The sequence below is a fragment of the Psittacula echo genome (assembly GCF_963264785.1).
Source record: "Psittacula echo genome assembly, chromosome: 5".
Taxonomy (NCBI): Eukaryota; Metazoa; Chordata; class Aves; order Psittaciformes; family Psittacidae; genus Psittacula; species Psittacula echo.
In genome coordinates, this window is record NC_137739.1 from 31913385 (window position 1) to 31935353 (window position 21969).

Genomic DNA, 21969 nt, shown 5'->3' on the forward strand with positions numbered 1-21969 from the left:
TGTTATTTGTTGTGGCACAATACGTAATGAAAGAGGGCAAATAAAAATAAAGACCCTAATTTATTGGACTCAGGAACATCAAGCATCTTTTAAAAAGATACAAAAGACTGTGTGGGTGGTTAAAAACTCATATGGATCTACCCAAACAAACTCTGTTAAACACTTTATCAGCCCTGAACTTCTCTGAATGACCGCCAGGAATAATAGCTGCACTTAGTGGCCGCCAGTGTATATAATAGCAAAAATACTTTGCATAGTAAAAGCTTTACAACCTTTAGGGGAAAATGTCTTAAAGCTGCAGACCTTTCTCAGGTTATAAAGTTACTTCCTTAGCAGTCTTTTTTGTTGTCTAGAACAACAGGAACATTTTATTTCATCTCTTCCCTTGTCAGTACCTCATAGTTTCAATGACCATTTGGGATGACTTAATTTTATGTAAACTCCTGGTGAGAATTGTGTAGCTGGTCCAGGGTTTCTGCAATACTTTACTGGATATGTGAGTCACACCATGAGTATTGGGGCAGGTGGCTTTTGAAAACTGTTGGCATGTTCCTTCTGACTCTTTCTATTGCATGCTTCATTACATCGTTCTGTCTGTTTCTATTTTACTGCTCATTTAGCAGAATTAGTGGCACCCACAAGTCTGACTGTAACTCAGAATGACACAGATCTGCGTTCCTTCAAATGGCACAGTGATTTGAGTGAAAAATCACAGAAATGGTACATACAAAAATGAGGACTGTGCTGTGCTGCCGTCAACTGTTGCTCTGTTTTGGAGTTCCCTGTTACTCTTTTGTGATGCTGTCCTGGTTTGGCAAAATATCCCGAGCCCAGATCTGTGGACTGCAGGCACAGTACTGCAGGGATGGCTTGCTGCAGGAGACATCCTCAGCTGAGGGCTAGGACAGAATGCAGCCATTCCCAGAGCATTTCTCTGGGATAGCTGGCCTAGCCGATGTCATGTAGCACTTCCAGGCACTGTTCAGAGAGAAGAAGCAACACTTAAACCTACTGTGACAGGCTTAAGGCAGCCTGGCTTGGAAAATAGTCATGTTGCTGATGTTGAGGGCTCATGGTAACTCAGGACTTCATCAGGCAACCGGGGTTTTATACACACTGCAAGCCTGACTGGAAGCTAACAGCTCAGGCTTGCCCATGCAAGCCTTACAGCTACCTGCCTCAGCAGACGATAAGAAAGTCCTGCTTACAAGCAAAGCACTGCTGCTCTCCCTTTTGGCACACAAATGGGGAACCAGGACCAACAGGAACTAGAGATGATAAAGATCCCTTTCTGTAAACACATAGCTGAACATTGCTCTCTTGCAAAACCTCTTCTTCAGTGAACTGTTGTTTCTATTGTGAGGGCAAGGCATCAAGTTAGGGACCATTATAAAGTATTTTGAGAAAGGAGAGGATTCAGACAGATCCAAGAAGCTGATGAGGTTTTGTGGTTGCTCCTGTAAGAAGGGACACAACCTTTCTTATAAAAAGGTTTATGTTCATATACTTTATTATACCCACATGTACTCTTTATTATGTACATATAGTTTATTTAGTTTAAAAAGAGTATGACAAAATCTGTTGTGGTAGATAAGGCCCTGGATTAAGACTTGTGAACCCTGAGCTGTCCTTCTGAACCTCTCTGACCTGCTGTGTGACTCATGCTGGAAACATAGCACCTCTTTCTTATCTTCTGTCTGGTCTGCGTTGGATCTTAAGTGCTCCAGAACAGAGAGTATGTCTTGCTCTGTATGTGCACACTCAGCTCTACTTGACACAGCGCATCCCCTCTCAGCATGGGGATCTTGGAAGTACTGTAAAGTAGAAACTAATAATGAGTCCTTTGACAAAGGCCTGCAGAAAGTGACAGTGGATTTAAATTCAATACCTAACTCAGATTTTCATGGTTTAAATGGGGATGAAGACTATAATGAAACACTCTGGCTTTGAGCTAATAACTGTCTGTCTTGGAACCTTTGCCTTGTCTGACATGAATTTTGTTTATGGGCATCGTGGCTGAAACTGAAGGAGTTTACCAGTAATGTGGAAAAAAAAAAAAGTAGTGAAATATCTTACAGGTCCAGTCTGTGGGCCCAAAGAATGAAAGCAGGAAATTAAAAAGATTTTACAAGGGTTTGATTTCTGCATGTACCCAAAAAATAGCTTAGAAATAAATGACGTTGAGGTTTAGGCTTCAAACAATGAGATGCAGTGGGGTTTTGTGGCTGCCTGTTTAACAGGTCTCCAAGCAATAAATGATTTCACACATTATACAGGTTTGGGAAAGTCTTGCCTAGTGAAGTGAGACTCATTCAATAAATTGTTACTTACAGTTCTTATAGTGCTCAGAATGTGAAAATTTATAGTCCTTGATCTTTGTGCAGGAGAAAAAGAAAGTGATCAGAGAAAGAAATGAGCAAACAATGGTAAAGTTTTGAACGACAGGACTGTGGGGTTACCTTGGTTGGATATGTGCCGTTGGGTTTGGGTTTTTTTCCCAATATGTTGCTGGTTTTTTTTTCCTGCTTGAAATCGGGGGAATAAATCCCTGCAGCTATTTGCTCACCTTTAAAAATGAATTTGAATCTGCCAGTGACCTTTTAGTATTTTGCTTTCCAAGAACAGTCAAGAAGAAAACAGAGAAATAAAAATAATGATAGAGAAACTTGGAATAACTCAGAGAAAGGTAACTTAAAGCTCCAATTCCTTAACCATCTGCTGAAAGCACAGCTGAGTTGGCATGTCCCCTCCCAATTCCAATCCCTGTCCCAGCTGGGAGCCCCTGTTTGTGTTCCCACCATTCTGTCTGCTCACCCCAAGTCTGAAACAACCAGAGACTGCCAGCTGCAAAGGGAAAGCTGGTGTAGTGCAGTCCTCTGGGGTTTGAAAGGCTAGGCAGTAGATGGAAATTCAGTGGGTTCTGAGGCTCAGGGAACATTGGTGTTGCTGCAGGCACAGAGGTAGCAACAGCAAGTAAATAGAAAGCAAACACGGGAAGAAAAATATTTCTCTGCTTGTTGTAGTTTTATGCTGGGGACAGGCTTGCTGAGGAGGTGATACATCCATGTGAGAATAGCCTTTTTGCCTTTTCCTCTCTTTGGAGAGGGGGAAGTAAGACCTTGGGCATGTCAGTGACTCTTTGTTATATATAACCCCATTTTTTATAAATAAAAAACACTTCTGCTGTAATCTACTATATTGTGAAGGACTCTGAGCATAATTTTCTTACATTTCACATATAGGTCCAGTCCAACACCATCCAGAGTCAGTGGGAATGTTTGAATGAGGCTCATCTTTTGCTGTGGATCTAAATCCTAGAATATTCCTTTCAGCGGCCTTTATGAAGCTTTAGCAGCTGTGAAAAGCTTCTTTGGAGCCCTTGTCCTTGTAAAAGACAAAATAACTTTTCATTGTTGTGACTTTTGGTTTTATATGAGATACTTCAGCTACTTCTCAGTGAAGGAGGAGCATAGGCTTCAAGGAAAAATCTCTGTTGATAGCAATGGGTTTTATGCTCCTAAACCGTACAAGGTGAGCTTGGAAACATAGCCCAAGGTGAAGGTGTGCCAGGCATTTCTCCAAGTGGCACTGCCAGCTCCGGAAGTGCCCCCTCCTGTTCCCCTTGTTTGTTCCTGCTCTGTGCCATGCTTTCGCTTACCCAGGAGTCTGTGCCAGCCCAGCTATGGTAAGAATTCTGTAGTTTCTCCAAACCAGATGGGCCCCTTGGCCAGGTCACACCGGGAGCTTCTGTGCTGGGAGAGGGTCAGAGCAGGGGGCTGGGTGTGTGCAGGAGCATTGGGATGGGCACACTTCAGGGTGGTGTTACCACTGACAGATGTTTATCGTGCACCATCCTTAGCTGTGAGCTAGATGGGTTTACCGTATCTTACAAGATATTGTAAATTTGTGAATAAACCCAACACACTTTTTACCTGTGTGCAAGGGAGATCTGAGGGAATGAAGCTGAGGCAATGTTGGATGAGAGTGAACTTCAGCGCAGCTATAGCTCCTGCACATCAGTGTCTTCATCCCTTAGGGATGACCATATATGACTTTGTCTTCCCACAGAGAGTTTTTTCCCCTGCATGTTTCTCTGCCCCTCCACCAGCACACATCCCCTGGCCCAACATGGACCAACACACTGTCACCTGGTGTGCTGCAGACCCCCTAAACCCTCCTCTGCAGAGCTCGTCCCAGGATGTCAAGAGGGGTGCTGTTGCAAGCAGAAGCTAGGCACCTATGAGGTGGGAAGACTTCATCCTGTTAAGAACAAAAATCTCCCTGCCCCTCCCCAAAGTATTTTGGACTGCCAGGAGGAATATGTCTTCTAGCACAACTGTAGAACATCCCGGCAGATCCCAGACCTGACCAAAGGTTATGGGCTTCAGACAGAAACACTGACTAATACAGGGCAGAAGTATAAATATGTAAATATTGGGGGAAGTCATCCCACAGGCATGTGGGATGCAAACTTTGTGGAGCAAAAAGGAAGCAGAGTGTACTTGTATTCCAGGGCAAAGGCTTTCAGAACAAACAATGGCATTTCCCTAATCTCACAGACAGAGACAGTTTAGGGCTGTCTGTGTCAGCTGGGATGTTCAGGGAGCACTAACATTTGTACTCATATTTGAATCTGTTGCTTTGGAAGTTGTGAGGCCATGCTAGAAAGCAGCAAAGGTAGTTAGCAGTTGAGAGGCAGCCTGGTCCCCGTCTCTCAGTGTCTACCTAGGAAAGCAGTATTAAGCATCTTTTAATCTAGTAGACAAAATCTTGTAGCTCAAGTTAAAATATGGAAATTTAAGTAGGAAATAAATGGTGATCTTAGTACTAAGAGTAATTCATCAGTCCTGTAGCAAGCTCAAGTGGAAAAGTGAGAGCAGCTAAACTTTTGGGCAGGTTACTAAAGTGAAATCTCATTCCCTATTTCCTTACTGTTTATTTTTTATTAACAAAAGTAGGATGTAATTCCTCCAAACTAATCATGGCAATGATAGGGCTGACCAGTCTCACCTGCAGCCTGGCAATGCTCCTTTCCAGTAGCCTGCCATAGTGTAACACTTGTAAAATCTGCCAGGTTTAACAAGTAAAAATGTGTGTTAGGACAAAGAGAGAAAGTGTGCTCAGTAAACAGACTGTGAGCTTTGGGCAGTGATAAACACCTCCTTTCCTTTCCTCTGCTGCAAAAATCTCCACCAACAAAAAAGTGAGAGAAATTTGACAACAAACACATGCCAGAAACCAGCTTGTCAGGGAGAGTTTACTGCTGCCAGTTGCTAACTGGTCTGTACGCTCTAAGTACAGTCCATGGAAGACACAACTATGTCTTCTCTTGGTCACATCAGGTACAGCCCTATATTGTGCTAGAAGTCCAGTTCTTTCTCTCGGGGAAAACTTTAGTTATCAGCTGTGCATTGAAGATGTTTAGAGATGCAAGCTACTGTGTCTGTGAAATGTGTAATAGCTCCCAGATCTGATGTCTAAACCCAGAAGTATGGATGGATGACATCTCTTCTGGTAACTTTTTTTATCCAAAGATCTTGATGTGCTTTCTCAGTTCTGTCAGGATTATTGCGCTTGTCTGGTCTGCCATGCTGAACATAAACTAGAGAATTTCTTCCACTGGTTTCTCCAGTGGAGGGAATGAGCCCTCATATAAGTGTCCAATATCTAATCATGGCTAGTAGACAAAATTTATTCTAAATAAATCAAATCCATCCATTTCTATGTAAGTAACCTGAGAGTTTCCATCTCCTCCAGAGAGCCAGATCAGCCGCCACGGAGGAGTGATTTAGATCCCACAGACCATCCCTGCTTTATTTAAGGGACAATACCTTGCAGCTCCCTTCATCTTTTACATAAAAAGCATCCTCTAAAGTCTTTCTGAGTGTCTATTACCTTCCCTGAAATCCCTTTTCTTTTATGAGACTGTTTTTTCTCAGTCTGCTTGCATTATGAAACTTCATCAAGTAGAAACACTTCTACTTAAAAAACCTTTAACACTCTGTAACGTGTGATTATTTGACCTCATGTAACTGCAATTTCTTGCTATTCTGCTTCTTTCTATCCTACCAAATATAGCTAGTAATATTCTTTCAGTAGGATGTTTGTATGCAATTTGATCTTGCAAGATGCTTTGTCTTACAGTCTAAATGCTAGAATTGAAAGTGCTCCATCTGATGTGGAGTTGGTGGTTTAAGGTAACTAGCAGAACTGTCTTTCAAGATGTTTCTCGGAGAAATTTTGCACTTTAGTCCCCCCTCTCAAGAGATACTTAGGTTTTGTACCACTTGGATTACATTTCTTTGGCATTCAGATTATGTGATGACTGATGCTGGCAGACGAGCTGTACGTAGACAGTAGGAAAATGTGTGTCAGGCAGAAGAGACAGCCTGAGAAACAAAATTAACCTTGTAAGTCTCTGGTTTGTTTAAGGTTACACAGTCCCAGAGAAAAGCAATCTAATAATAACATTTCTAATATGCAGTGAACTTCAATATCATTTTCAATATGCCATATCCCAAGAAGGATAGAGCTTGTACGATTTTCGTTTTCCTCCTTTCCTCCTGCCCTCCTTTCCGGTGGTATTTTTTCATGTCTCTTCAGGCTTTGGCTAATGCTCAACAGTGGGAAAAATAATCATTTTTCCACTTCTAATTTGTGCAGCAAAATGTTCTCTCCCTTCCACTTCCCCATGAAAGGGAATGTGATAAGAAGATGACCATGTTGTTTCACACTTCTTTTCTGGATTGCTTATTAGCACAATAAAGATATAGCAGTATGTTACAACATTTTCCCAACTTAGCCTCTAGCTCCCAGTGGGGGAATTTAGACAGATTCCTTCTTTTCAGCTTTTGAATGAGAAGGATTGGGGGTTGGGATTGTTCTCCTAGAAAAAATTCTTCCTCCTATTTTACAGCTGTCACGTTGTTAATAGTGCAAAGATTGCCTGTGAACATTAACAAGGACTGGTGGAAGCAAAGGTCCCAGTGTGGAAAGAACAAGTAGTTAACACTCCTCCAGAGCACCTGGGCCAGAACCAGGTGTAATGGATTTATGCTAAGAAGCTGTCCTGCAGGAAGCGACTGTATTACTCTGTGGGCACTAAGAATAATAACTTTCCACTTTGAAATGTTGGGGATTTTTCTTGTAATCACCTGACAAAGTTTGGGCAGGTGGAGGATGTGTTAAAGCAATGACTTTTTGCCAAAAATCCCTTTTGCTTGAGCTTTATGAAAAGTATGATTGAATGCTGGTTGCTTGAAAAGCCAAATTCTCATTCTCAAGGGCACTTTGCATGTCTCTTTCTCCAGGGGCTTTCATGTGCCTCTCTTACGCACGAGTATTAAGGCAACAAAATATAATGTCTTTGTTGAAACCACATTTCTCTTTAATCAGCTGTTCTCTGCTTACTTTTAAATTAAGTACTTCAAAGCTATTCTCTGAAAGAGAGATCTCCTGACAGTGCATTTGCTTGTCTGCAGCCCTCAGCTCCATGCAATGCAATCTTGATCTGTGCCATGAGCCAGGGTTGTGCTTTGCAGGTTATGTGTGGGACCTCAGACTGTCTGTCCCTTCGGTGTTCCAGGAAGGTGGCAGTTGGATTCTGAAAACGCAGCTCTTAATGAAATCATTTACTAATTTCTGACAAGTTATGATAACTTTTAGAAATTTTGTATATCTGTCTTCCCATATTTCAATGAAAAACAAAAAGAAAGCCTCCTGTATAGTCAAAATGAACCTGCACTTACTACATGTTTGATAATATCACCATGTGCATTATGTAAATATAGAACATTGAAAATCTGAATTTGGCTGTCTATACTTTAAATCCAGCAAGTTTAAAATAGAGATCTCTGAGAGCACATCATGTTTCACCCCATCTCTGGGATAACGGGAGACAATATCCCAGCGTGATAGCTGCAGGTGCTGGCTGTTCCAAATGTCAACTCTGGTTGCACAAGGGCATTATAATGTACCTGTTCATTCCTTAAGCCATTGAATGTAAATTGCAGTTGTGTGCAGATTGCTGCTGCAGCAGCCATCCTGCATAACAACATGGGCTGCCTGGAGCATCCTGGTATAATTTTGGTCTCTTTGTTGTCATCTTGGAAAATACTAAAATTTAAGCTCCTTATTCTTAGCACATGTCTTAGCACAGTGCCCAGTGTATCAATATATGACCCGACATTCTGTGATGTTCTCTGTTCTGGTGTGATGGGACATTTATTGTTACAGAAAAGCCTTTCTGTCCACATGCTTCTGAGCAACCTTTCATGCGGGAGCAATGAAAGGAGAGGCAAGCATCGTGATAGACCCTCGCTCCGTGTGCTCCATTTTGCCTGGTGTACTTGTAATGCACTGTGGGGACATGTTCAGGTAATTACAATGAGGCTGCTGATGCAATTGTACTGGTAAGATAAGATAGCACAAGGTAGGACAAGATGTTGCAAGCTTAAGCTAAAGGGGACATGGTCAGAAAAGGGTTTATGGGTGAAGACGTTTCCCACTCGATTTTCAATAAAATATGATAAAGAGGGACCAGAAAAGGGACACAGACAATGACACAAACCATTGGGCAAGTCTGCTCCATGAATGGTACTCATTGGCACGGCAGTATGGAAACCCATGGCTCCATGAATTAAAGTCAGAGAAAACAATTCCAGAAACTAGGTTGTAACCACTGTGTTTATCATTAAAAATCTTCTACCTGGAGTTATCAGTAGCATGGAGGGATTGGTGCCTGGGCTTTCTGTAATTCACCTTCAGTAGTCTGGGTAGAGCTGGACACACTGGAGTGTGTCCCAAAATCAACTGCATCACTGGTGCCCCACTGAACTGCTTGTGGCACTGCTTGTACCAGACGGGTGAGTCCATATTGTGATTCCTTTATAAGAATGTTATAAGCTTGGCTTTTCTCAGACTGCACTGCAGACAGCACCAGATAAAAATTAAAAGTGTAACTCATTTCTTACAAAACAAAGTTTAGGTTTGGCTTGTCAGGAGGTAAACCCCACCATTTGAAGGGTGTGAGGGTTAAGTAGCTACACTCTTCAAGTTGTAAGCATAGTTAAAAAAATTCTGCAAAGGATGGCAACTGATAATGGGTCTGATGTGATGCAGAAAATATGCATTTCCTCCTCAGCCTGTGCCCCCCTCTCCCTGCCAGTGTTATCGCTGAGATCTGTTTGCACTCCATGGGATATCACAAAGGTCACTTGCAGCAAATGTGTCATCATTTGAATTAGGGGAGCCACTGTGGCCTGATTCTGCCTTTAGCCCTTGGCAGGAGCACAGGTGGGTTCTCACTTTTGCACCAGAATGCTACTTGCCACACTGGGCAACCTCGCTTGGGGAGGCGAGGAAACAGTGGCTGGACCCTGGAGGCTGATAGTTGGAGTGCAATAGCAGAGCTCCTGGTTTGCTGTATCGGTCATCACCCTGGGAAATGTTCACCTCTGGAATAATATTTCTTCTTTGCCAAGCTCCTGTGCAGAGTGATGGATTTTCACCTGCTTCTGGACTGAGTCGTTAGCTTGCTGCTAAGACTGGGTAATACGTGTTATAGGCCACAACAGCCAAGGAAGACCTCTCATTTGTGCTTTAGAGAGCTCCTTACCCAGTCACAGAGATTGAGTGTAGCAGCATTTGTTGTAGTGTATGTAATGATTAAGTTACGAATTGTTCAGAACTGGCTGCTGCATTTGAGTTGGCTGAATGGACTTATGGACTTGGCTCACCATGATCCTCACAGGAATTACATGTTTTCCCTCCATCATGACCACATTTACACTAGAGAATTTCCAGTTTTATTTAGACACTAGCAGCAGAGCTTTCTATTGGCAGGTTTCCCCTGACATAAAGAGAAAGAGTGACCTAAAATATGTACATTAGAGATCTGTTCACATTGCCCAAAAAGCAGGATGTCAGGTATTGATCCCAGATACAGTATTACCTGCATACTTCTGGCCAGCTCCTAAAGACCTCTTGTCATGACTCTTAATTTACCTCTTAAGTGTTTGCTTTAAAAAATAGATCACAATACAAATTATTACTCTGCTCTGGCTTTTATAGCCTGAGCTCACTCCATTTTCCATGTAATACGCACCCACTACTTCGATTTTAAACGTCCAGAGAAAGGTCAGATTTACTAACAGGGAATTCAGAAGCCTCTTTCAAGTCATGTATGCAACCACTCCATCATCAACTTCCTGCAGCTACTCAGGTCAGGAGAGGAGAGGTGCCCTGGCAGCACCAGGGGACAGGAGTCCTCCTCCCTGTACACCCCTACACAGATGTTGGATTGACCACAGGAGACTCTTGAGCCAGGAGGCTGAAATACATTTTTTAATTAAAATTTAAATTAAGTTATTAAAAGTTAATAAATATATTAATAATGCATTAAATTTAAATTAAAATTATTTAATAGCTTCAAAAACTACAGTCTCTAATTCCAATCCACCTTATAAAGGCTGGAAGGAGTCTCTGTAGTTTGCTTTACCCCTGAAGGGCTTTTAGAATGGTGAAAAATTATTCAGATTTCAGAAGCTGAAACATGCCTTGCTAGAGAGAGGGGCTGACTTTACAGCCATCCCAACAGCACTCTTCCACAGCAATCAGGGTACTCAGGATCAAAAGGGGCTAACATGTCTTGTGTTGTACTTGTGGGCTGATCTGATTAAAGTAGAAGTGGAAAAAGAAAAGGTCTCTGAGGCTTCATTTCAGCAAAGTATTTCACCACAGTGAAAGCAATTTCAGGCTGAAACTTATGCTAAAATACTTTGCTGAATCAAAGCCTAACCCAGTAGTTTGCCTGTCCCCTCATGCTTTGTTTTAATGGGTGAAGCCAGGCATGAACTGACTATAATTCCTGCTGCTCTATAATCTTTAGAAATAATTTTTCTATCAGTGTATTAGAACTAATTGAGCCAAACAGCAATAAGCTGAGCATGATTCTGGTATTTGTTTTGATATATAAATATAACTATTGTGGAGGAAACTTGTCTTTTCAGTTTGAAAATTATTCCTGAGAGAAGCTGTGCTTTTTTTTGTCCCTGCTTGTCAGTGGGTTTGCATACTGGGGTAAGGAGGAAGCAGTGCAGAAGTGGCTGAAGAGTATGAGCACTGGTTATATTTGATTTGCATCTATACTACGAGTGGGCTTTGAGCCTCTGTCACATACCTTCAGCTATGCCAGTGTCCAGTCTTCCCTCCTGCAGCTGCAGCCCCTCTCAGTGTCTCTGGCATCAGAACAGGATGGGTAATTGGCATCAGATGGCCTCACAGCCCTTCCATCTATCCATAGCAACAGGGAGGAACAAGTTTCTCAAGTTAATAATTTGGCTGCATGTGTGTGACAGAATTTTATCCATATTCATATTAAATTGTTTTCCCCAATGCTTGTGCCATTCAGCCCAGCCAGTCACTGTCCAGTCCCTTAGTTTTGCATCCCAGCCTCTTTGCCTTCATTTTCACCTAATCACCATGTTCATTTTGTCTTCCTCCCCTCCCAGTTATGCCTCACAGGTCTTGTTTTTACCCTTTTGCATTTAATTCAGCCTCCTCCTTTCCCTTCCTTTGTTTCCTTCTCTTCCCTAGGTTCCCTGAAGGATGAAGATGATCTTCCTTTCCCACATGAGCCTCCCTTTTCTCTGTGTAGCCAGGGCTACAGTCAAAAGGGAGGTGCTGCTTCAGTGTGAACAATTTCATCTGAAGAAATCAGCAGCTCAATAAGTCTCTTTTTAATAAGCACAATACTATTTTAAGATGGTTTTTAACATCACCAAATCAGAGTGAGTTTAGACATCACTGGTAGAAGTCCTCAGCACACAGGGCACTCCCCCCTGCCAGCATTCAAGTCCTTGCCACGAAAACATGCCACCCTTTCACAAAAAAGGGCAGCAAAGATGTTTTGTTTAGCAAAATAACATATTTTTTTATCTGGCTTTGGAAGCAAACTGCTCTGATGCCAAACCGGGGGGGCTGGATCAGCTGACCTCCTGAGATTTCTTCTCACCTGAATTACTTTATCATTCTATATAATTTTGCCTGAAATTGGAAAATGGAAGAGTTATCACACCAGCTTAAAAACCTCAGTGAAAACAAGTGAAATCCTGATCATGCGAAACCAGTGCCTTACAAATGCAAGCAACCCTACAAATAGGCAGGTCTCCCAGACCCTTCAATAATGGCAGGACTTACACATGAGCTCACAGAGGTATCCGTTAATCCCTAATCAGCAGCGATGTTACCCGTGACAGCGTTGCTTCTCAAAAATTCTCCATTTCAGCTTCGCTTCAGTATTAGTTTACAAGCACAAAGGTATTTATTGATTCATGTTGCTCGTGGTAAGAGCTCTGCTCCCTGCAGTTGTCTTCTGCTACGGCCCCCTCCCTAGCCCTCTTTGCATATGATGCTGTGTCTCTGAATGTGCCTGTTGTTCTTGAGCGCTTGCACATTCCTGAACCTGGGGCAGTCAGATGGCTCCATTGCCATGCCCTTTTCCTCTAGCAACAATGACTCGCGTGATTTTATTTTTAAACGCTCATGGGGTAGGCTAAAAACCATGTAATATCTTTGGTTTGAGTCAAAAGAGAGGAACTGAAGATTTTTTCCCTTTTAAACATCCTAGTGTGCTAACAGAGAAACCATCAGCAATGATTTCGCATAGGAAGAAATGCAGTCATGTCTGACACGTTTATCCTGGCTAGAAAACTGGAGATGTCCTGCATCATTGTATCAAAGACTTTCTTGGATTCTCGTTTTATTCCTGCCTGCCCTACTTGGTGAATGGCTGCAGGTATCAGGGTTAAGGACACACGTGTCCTCACAGCACAGCAGCCTTAGGAGTGAAGCACAAGCCATTGACCTAGGGGGCCCTCAGGGCATGCAGCCTCAGAAGAACACTTGGGGATCAAGAGGGGTGCTGGAGCTGAGCACTCACACTGTGCTGCAGCGATGGTAACAGCTCTCTGTTGTCAGCTCTTCTGACAAGGGCTTGCTTGAAAAGCTGACCTGCAGGAATGCTGCAGGATATGATTAGAGTGAGACTGGAGTATGGAGATTATCACTTAGGACACTGATATGTTTTCATTTGTATCTTGTCCCTGATGCTATTATTTAAGTCTTACCCACTTGAATAATAGTGCTGCTATTATTTGTTCTTATGCATTCAGAGAAACTTTTGTTTTTCCCCAGCGCTTAGGTACGTAATGTATCTGGCACAGAACATTTCTCCAAATTACTGCCTGCACGGCTACAGCAATGCTGCGTGCACTCCATCTTCCACCCAAAATGTAGCCATCTGCTACTGTTTTTACTTCCATTTTCCCCTTACTTGATGCTTTTCAAGCTTTCTGCTTTGTCCTTCACCTCTGCAGTCTGTGTGTTTTGGAGGGAAGATGGGCAGAACCCATGGTCCTGTAGACTTTTCCCAGAGGTTTTAGAGTCCTCTGCAAGCCTCCTCGACCATTCTGTCTTGCAGAGTTGTCACAGACTTTTCTCTCTGTCTGTCAGAGAATAGAATTAATCCAGGATCTGGGGAGGCAGTGAAGGGTATAGGAGAGAAGTGTCTGGTTTTGCTACACATTTCAGCAATAGCACAACAGCAAGAGTTATCACAAGAGCACACTAGTGGCCTGTGACAAGGCCCATGGGTGTGTAATACCCACCTGAGTCGAGGTATTGCACCTGGGAAGGATTGAGCCTCCAGACTCTAACCTCAAGTGGGAGGAAGCTCTCCTGAACAGAGGAGAGGATGTGGGTCAGGGATGTAACTCAGTCACAGAGGAGTTGTGGGCTGGAGCATGTATGCGTTAACACAGGGGATGAAAGAGTTCAGCAAATGTGAACAGAGTAACATAATTAAATCAGCAGGGAGAAATGAGAAACATGAAAAGGTTGTGGAAAAGTAAACATGGGCAGTGGAAACACTTCATTGTGAAGCTACATTTTTGGCTGCATTTCTCCATTTGAGGAAGCAGAAGGACCAGATTCTGACAACTGGTCTCAGTCCTGTGCATGGTCCAGAATATTGGCATAGCACAGAGCTGGCACTGGCCCTGGGGTGATGGAGCTGCTGTGTGGCTTGGCCCTGCACCTAAGGGGTGTTCCTCCCTGTCTAGAGGCTGAGTAAGTGTGCCTGTCCCTTAGGAGAGGATGATATTCCTACCTCTCCTAAGGAAAGGGATAATCTCGCCTTCCCCTTCCTCAATGCAAATTTAAAATGACTGTGAAGGTGCATGAGAGTAAAAAGATAGGATCGGGGAGCTCTGACAGCAAGTGACTGTCTATGCTAGAGGCTTATTCCTGCACTTAGGAGATGCTCAGTGTGTGGTGCTCCCATGTGTTTGTGAGAAATTGTAGGTGATAGAGGGGGAAAGTGAGAAGGAATATAACTTTTGGCTATTGTTACAGGGAAAAGAGAGTTATTGAGTTGTATCTGTGGAATGTTTCCAATGTGAGTAGCATGAATAGATGAACATGACTAACATTTCATGAGAGTTGGTGACTTCCAGTATGCAACAAGCTGTGGTCCTCTAACACAGACACATCCAGGGTCTCAGCAGTGCTCCTCCCAGCCAGGGCAGTGTCCATCCACTGTTCAACAGAGAAAAATGTATGTTTCTCAGAACATGGTAATTGTGCTGTGATTAGATATTAAAATAACCGGGACTTGGGGTTATTTGTTGGTTGACTGACCCAGAAATTGATAGCAGGCATCCCCCTATCTAAAAGACAGTAAATGTTCTTTTTAAGTCATTAATTTGCTTTTGCTGTGGGCCTAAACCATGTTCACAAGCAGTCTCCACAATTCAGCTGAGTCACAGTGATGTCTGAAATTCCTGTGCCTCTGCTCTCGCTGTGAGCCTTGCATCTCCACAGCCAAGTACACAACAAGGAAAGGTTTCTGTGTGCTGTCATAAGAAAATGATTTGGGAAACAAAATAGCCCAGAGGAAGATAAAGCAACTTTGAGTGGGAAAGAAGCATTGTCATCTTTCATCTGTAACATGATACAGGATTTCTTCTTCAAGAGAAATTTGTGATTAAGAATGTCTCAATAAGACTGTATAATCTCATATAAATTCTTTCATGAGGAAAAGATCAAACACTGAAGGTTTTTTTAAATCTAGTGAATAAAAGGCACAGGAATAACCAAAACCTGGGCAAATTCCAAATAATTTTTAACAAGATGATACGCATAGGAAAAAAAGTGGAAGGAGGAGTGGAGGATTGCCTGTGTTTTGAAATGGATTGAAACTGTGTGTTTTCCTACAAATTGTTCACTAATTTTGTTTTAGTGGAGTGCAAATTATTGGGATGAGTATAGGCTTAATGGGATGAGTTCAGTGGCATGGGCTGTGTCATAGGACTAAATAATAGCCTTACATATCTGCACGTGATAAAATTCCCTTATCCCACAAAATGTGCAAGCACAGTCACTTTTTCACAGTCTGTTACTGTTAGTAGACTTATTCCACGTGTACAATTACATGTGTGTGCAGGACAGCCTGTAGCTGATAGAGCAGACGGATGTGCGGGGTTTGAGCAGAAGGCTGATTCTTTCCTTCAGCAGCTCTGCAGAGACACAGGCCAGCACAGTAGTCCACATTTCTGGAGTACTCCAGCCTTGGGAACATCATAGCATGTCTCCTACTTGTGCGTGACTGCAGCGCTTCCCCTCTGAAGGATGTGGTGGTTTATGCTGCTCGTTAGTGTTGACTCATGCAATGGTTTGGTTTCTTGTGCCCATGTATAAACTTACCTGCATACGGCTAATATAAGAAGTGTTTTCCAGTAGAATGACAGCTAGAATATTAAGCAGCGTTCCTGTGAAGCTGCACAGACCAAAGGAAAAAGCCCACTCTCAAAACCAGCCCCACGGATCACCAAAACTGCCTTAGAGTATTAAAACTATTTTGAAAATCTAATTTCTTCGACTGTCCTGTTGCTTTACTTTGCGTGCTCTGCACACCTTAAAGAATACAAGCCATCTGACTTTATTTCTCATAAACAAGAACAGTGGGACTATGTGTGGGTTGCATGTCTTGAAAGGAAAAACTAGAGCTGACTTGGTTTCCCAGGTAGGGCTTTCTTTTTCAATTTGCCAAACATGCTTCTCATGAAATCCTTTCAGAAGGATCTGAACCATATTTTAGAGATTTAAACTGCGGGTTCTCTTACACCCATCATCTCTGAATTTTACCTTATGAATGCAAAAATCTTACTTTCTGAGGCAGAGGTTTGAAAAACTGTGTGTAGAGCCTCTAAATGCAGAGGTTGAGATGCTGACAAAGGTGACAGTGTGACCTGGGGGATGCTGGCAGAGCAGAGAAGGGTGCTGCTGCAGGACACCCCCCCATGGCCACTTGCTGCGTTCAGCTGCTGCTTTGCCCCTGCCAGCTGCCGGGAAAACTCTGGAAGAGAAGCCAGTGTCCTGGATGGGAGCCTGAAGCATCCCCTAGCGTGGGAATAGCATGCACGAGAGGATGCAGGGGCTGATTTACGTCACAGCACTGCGTGTAAAACAACAAGTTATAAAAGGGCATTCTATAGAAAGGAAAAAAATGCTAACTGAATATCAGAAGAATGTTTGTGTTCCTGCTTTTAGCTTAACGTGGCTCCTTTTTTAGTTGCCTAGCTGACTGAATTTGTAGTAGTTAAAAATGCCACAGAGTCATTACAGTGAGCTTGAAAAAGTGCTGGGAGTCTGTACCATGCGGCACAGCATTTCTGAAACACACCACTCTGTTTGCTATGGTAGACACTTGAGATCAAAACATGAGGCGATGGCAACACTGTTGCCTGCTATGAAAAAAAAAAAATAAATACGAGATATGCATCATTTTACAAGAAACCTGTGTCAGGCAACATGTTATAAAAACCTGCTGTGATTGACAGATATTAAAGGAAAAGTCAAGTAAAACCAGCCCAACAGATTATTTGCAGTAAAAGACTAGCATTTGCTCTTCCCCAGCCTTTTCTTTCTTTGTCGTCTAATTCTCACTTTTCCCATTCAGCAAACTTCAAATGTTAATCACTGGCTGGAACAAACAGATGAAACCTTTCTCTTGCCCTCGGAATATTCAGCTAAAAAGGCTCCTGAGGGTTATTCCGGTGGAGGTCGGACGCCACCTAAAGTCTCCAACAAGTTTTGCAGTAGAAGAAATCAGCATTTCTACCCAGCATTCTGGAGCAGTAACAGCTCTGAAGTTATCAGTTATTTATAGTTCTTTGTGGCTACCCTAAGCACAGCAGAAGTTCGCACTGTGAGAAAATTAGCTCAGTCATGCTAGGCTGGGTAAAAATCCAAATTTCTGTCATCCTCAGCTGCAAGAAGCAGATGTTGGAACTCAGTCCAAAATCAAAGCTCTGAAATGGAGAGCCTGTCTTATTCCCCTGATATTAAAACTAGCTTGGTAATGGTGTTCCTTTATTTTTAACATTTGGAAAACATGTGACTGTAGAAGGGAATCAGATTCACTAGATGGAAGAACAATGCATGCAAGACATTTTCCACAAATGGTATCAAGTCTTAATGTTTAGAGGATACCAATGAGTATTTTAAAGTACTGAGTAGGGTTAATACCTTTATCACTAGAATTGGTCAGTAAGCCAAATAAGATGTATTATAATAAAAATATGCAGTTGTCACAAAAATATACCAGCTTTGAAAAATGTGTTGCTTTTACTACACTTCCTTTGCATAAGTATTGATTGCTGGGAGGTGGGCTACGTCTGATTTAGTAGAGGGTTCTTTTAACCTTGTGTTTCCAAATGTATTCTATCTTTAATTTTCATTTTCCCTTTTTTGAGCATTAGTGCTCGACATAAGAACTTCAGAATCATGCATTTTTATTACTGACATGGTCATAACAGCCATGAACGGAAGTTGCTTTTGGATTTTAAGCATCATTCAAAGTGACTGCTGTTGAGTGCTTTTGGAAACATTAAGCCTTGTCTTCTAGGTCAAAGTGTCTCCTGACTGCTATAATGAAACAAACGGAGTCTAGTTTTTTACTTTTAGTTTCAAATCACCTAGAGCGAGCACAGGAGGAACTATCATGCTGCACAGTACAGAAGTGGTAGGGTGCGGAAGGGGACCTTGGCCATCAGAAGTGATAGAAGGGTGGCCCCTTGAGCACTTGCATTTTAACATGCTATGTTTCCCAGCAGGTGGTAGCTGTTCTAGACATCTGCTAACCTGGTTGTTCCTGCCTTTCCAGCACCCTCTCGAGCTGCTCGCATGCCGTGGTGGCCCTGCTGTACCCCTTCTCCTGGCAGCACACCTTCATTCCTGTCCTTCCGTCATCCATGATTGACATCGTGTGCTGCCCTACCCCCTTCCTGGTGGGTCTGCTCTCCAGCTCTCTGCCCAAACTGAAGGAGCTGCCTGTAGAGGAGGTAGGAGCTGGCACCAGAATTGTGTTCCTGGAGTAAAGCTGTCCCACCCTGGAGAGAGCCTGCCATTCACACATAATTCTTACGTTTCATTTTTAATCTGCCTGTTTCTTCTCTGCTTAATTCTTATGGGCAACTGCATCCTGGTAAAACTGCAGGGGTAGCTTTAGTCTTCTCTTTACTCTGCTCCTCTTCACATAGAGACGATGTGCACCCTGACAGAGAGAAGTGAATGTTAATCTGGTCAGCAAGTAAGTACAGTATAAATATGCTGATTTGTTCTGATTTTGTTGTATCTGGAACAAGAAGAGGAAGATGTGAAGTGCCACCTGCTATGATGCCTATTAATGCTAACAGAACTTGAGCATGAAGCCATAGCCAGCACAGAAAATCAAACATTTAAGGCTTTTTTTTTTTCTTTGCTAATACTGTATTGGAAATCCAATGAGAGTTCCAGTTCATCAGCTTTTCCAGTAAAACACCACAAAAACACTCAAGGTCCACTCTTCTCTCTTACTCTGATTAGTTTCTGTCATTTTTTTTAATGAAATTTTCTTTTCTTGTGCTTGCTTTCAAGGTTCTTTGTGCCTCTGGCCCATGTAAATATCTTCTCTGTTTTCCTCCCACTTTCCCAACATTGGTCTCCCACATCATCCCAGGTCCATCTCTCAGCTTTGCTGCTTCATGATCATTAATATTTCACACTCTTGCTCTTCAGAAGCCCTGCTGCCTCCAGTGACATGGTTTTCTTTAAACCCTCTAAGACACTTTTCACCTGTATGTTAAAAGTGATTAGCAGTAACCTGCTTAGGTTTAAAGAAAACTGCCCAACCCTTTTAGATTTTTACATATTAACCTGGTATGAGATATTTTGCATCTGACTATGTTAAATTAGACTTTAAGCTCTAAAGAAAAACTTCATCTTTTTGTTTTATAAAGCACAAAACCTGTTGTTTCACAGTAGGAATTTCGATTCATGTTGAGGCTTGGGACTGTTCAGATGATCTTTCTCTATTAAAAGGCAAACACAAATGAATGTTTTCTGCCTCTTCAGATATATTTCACTACAGTGTTTTCTTTTCTGTAGGCTTTGATGGTTAACCTGGGATCTGATCGATTCATCAGACAGGTAAAGTACAGATCAAAATGTTGCCATGCAGTCTAGTAACCTGTTTACTCCTGCAGTATGACTAGGTTTCTTTGATTAGAGATATTTGGCTGGAATTGTGCAGTGGGAAAGAGATTAGAGGAAAAAGAAAAAGGTGCTCTCTTTCTGTTTCACCTGCAAATAAGTACTTCTCAGGCACAGAAAAGGGATTGATGCTATGACTGTCAGAAGAAATCAAGAACTGTATTCACACTGCAAAGAAAACATCCAAAGATTATAATTCCGTGTTAGTAAGAAAACTCACATTGTTGGAGATGAAAAGGACAAAAATTCAAAGAAAAGTTTCTGAGTAAGAAAAGGTAAAGATTAATGTGGTAGGAAAAGCAGGAGCCTTGTAAGCAGGGAGATGAAGGATCCCTTGATAGCATCATCTCTTGATAGCAATGTGGTGCTAAATAGTTTCAGAAATAACTATATGCAGGTTAGATGAGTAAACTTTCCTGTATGAGCCCCTGGATGTATGGCTGGTGAACACTGGTTGCAGAGCTAAGATTCTTGTGTCTGCTTACTTTTGCTGAACAAGCATTAAAAAAGATGAAGACAGCAAAAGGGGGAAACTCAGAAAACAAGATATACTGGAATGTAAGTAAATACAACTGTCAAGAACCAAAGAAGCTGCCTAACCCCAACTAGAGCAGCTGTGTGTACACATACCTAGGTATTGACTATGTGTATTTAGTTAAAAACACTGATTTGGACTCTGTCATGTAAAGAGCTGGTTCCAAGTTTCTATATGTTTACCTTGCTCTTTCGATTATTGCTTCTGGCTTTAATCTCATTAAGAGTGACAAGAAATTTTGTTTAGAAGTATATGATGGTTGCACAAAGATTTTCATTATTTTGTTTATGTACCATGACAGTAACAGATACAAAACACTCTTCTTCTGAATTTTAAACCTTGCAAAAGTATTTGCTGTTGTTGCTGTTCAGATCAGTGTGATCTAAAGATTATTTTTTTCCTCTGTCAGATGGATGATGAAGACACACTATTACCTAGAAAACTGCAAGCTGCTCTGGAGCAGGCTCTAGAGAGAAAGAATGAACTGATAAATCAGGATTCAGATAGTGATTCAGATGATGGTAAGTTCATTTGTAAACAGGGATTTGTATAGACAAGCATGCAGATAGTATTGAGGCCTTCTATCCACGAGAAAGATGAGGCTTTAAGATACCTTTTGCAACATCAAAAATGGTCTCTGAACACACAGGGAATGAGACTGATTGCATCAACCCACAGTAATACAGTCAGCTACCTGTTTTAATTTCTTTGTAAATGACATACCTCTAAACCTCGATTCAAATAGAGCTTTGCAGTTAACTTGGCCCTAATTCAATCCAGATAACTGTACATGCTTGGGGTGTGTCTGAGTTTGGAGTTGCTCTTGGCACTTGGTATTTCCAGGGGAGAGAAGCAGGTACCTCTAGAACACAGTTTCAGTGCAAGAGGGGCTGAGTTGCCTCTGAAGGTTCATATTTCTCTCCAGCAATTATAAAAACCACCCTGGGTGAATTTAAATGCCTGTGGTTAAAAGGTATGAAACAGGCCCCTGTGCAGGTTTTGAAATTTATTTCTACTCCTCTGTGTTACACATGTAAAACTGCTTTAACATCTTAGAAATGATGAAAATCCAAATTCTACAACATTACCTTTTTTGATCAGTTCTTGGTAAAGGCTTATTATCCCCAGAGCAAACATTTTAATTCTGAGTCATTCAGAAGCTTCTCAAGAAATCGTACTGAAGCGTTAAAATACGAGGTGTAATTTTGATGAAGCACTCACAAAATTTTTAATTTTCTGGGCTGTTTCCTCAGGATTTGTAGCTCTCATTGACTCTTGGTTATGAAACACCAGTTACGTAGACTGCACTCCTGATTATAAAGCTGTTACCCTGTCTGGTGTACATCCAGGTCTGCAAGGAGCCGGTACGGCTCCTCCCAGTTATTAGCATGGCAACAGTAACCCACGAGATGACTGTACCTGGCCCTGCACGGGTGACAATGCTGACAGCTCTGGTAGCAGCTGATTTTGGTGTCTTATTGCCGCCTTATTTTGCAGAATGTAACACCCTGAATGGATTAGTGTCAGAGGTTTTTATCCGGTTCTTTGTGGAGACAGTTGGCCATTATTCCCTGTTCCTAACCCAGAATGAAAAAGGAGAGCGTGCCTTCCAAAGGGAGGCTTTCCGTAAAGCTGTGGCCTCCAAGAGTATCCGCCGCTTCTTGGAAGTTTTCATGGAATCCCAAATGTTTGCTGGCTTCATCCAGGACAGAGAGCTGAGAAAATGCAGGGCAAAAGGTAAGGGTGGTTGCCTTTCCTGCAGCACTAGTTACTTGTGTTGTGCGCAGGTGCTGTGACTGGCATCCCTCTCTACTGCCAGGGCTGAGAAAATTCCGGGGAGCTGA

At 42.2% G+C, this 21969-nt stretch overlaps 1 protein-coding gene across 3 annotated transcripts in view; it reads left to right on the forward strand.

The window, feature by feature from the left end:
- Window positions 1-21969, forward strand: part of DENND2B (DENN domain containing 2B) — a 72849-nt gene that overhangs the window by 48790 nt on the left and 2090 nt on the right. For all 3 annotated transcript variants that reach the window (XM_080617401.1, XM_080617402.1, XM_080617403.1), the window contains 4 exons: window positions 18224-18401; window positions 19486-19527; window positions 20535-20646; window positions 21623-21862. In XM_080617401.1, the coding sequence (XP_080473527.1) occupies window positions 18224-18401; window positions 19486-19527; window positions 20535-20646; window positions 21623-21862 (572 nt within the window). The remainder of the gene's footprint in view (window positions 1-18223; window positions 18402-19485; window positions 19528-20534; window positions 20647-21622; window positions 21863-21969) is intronic.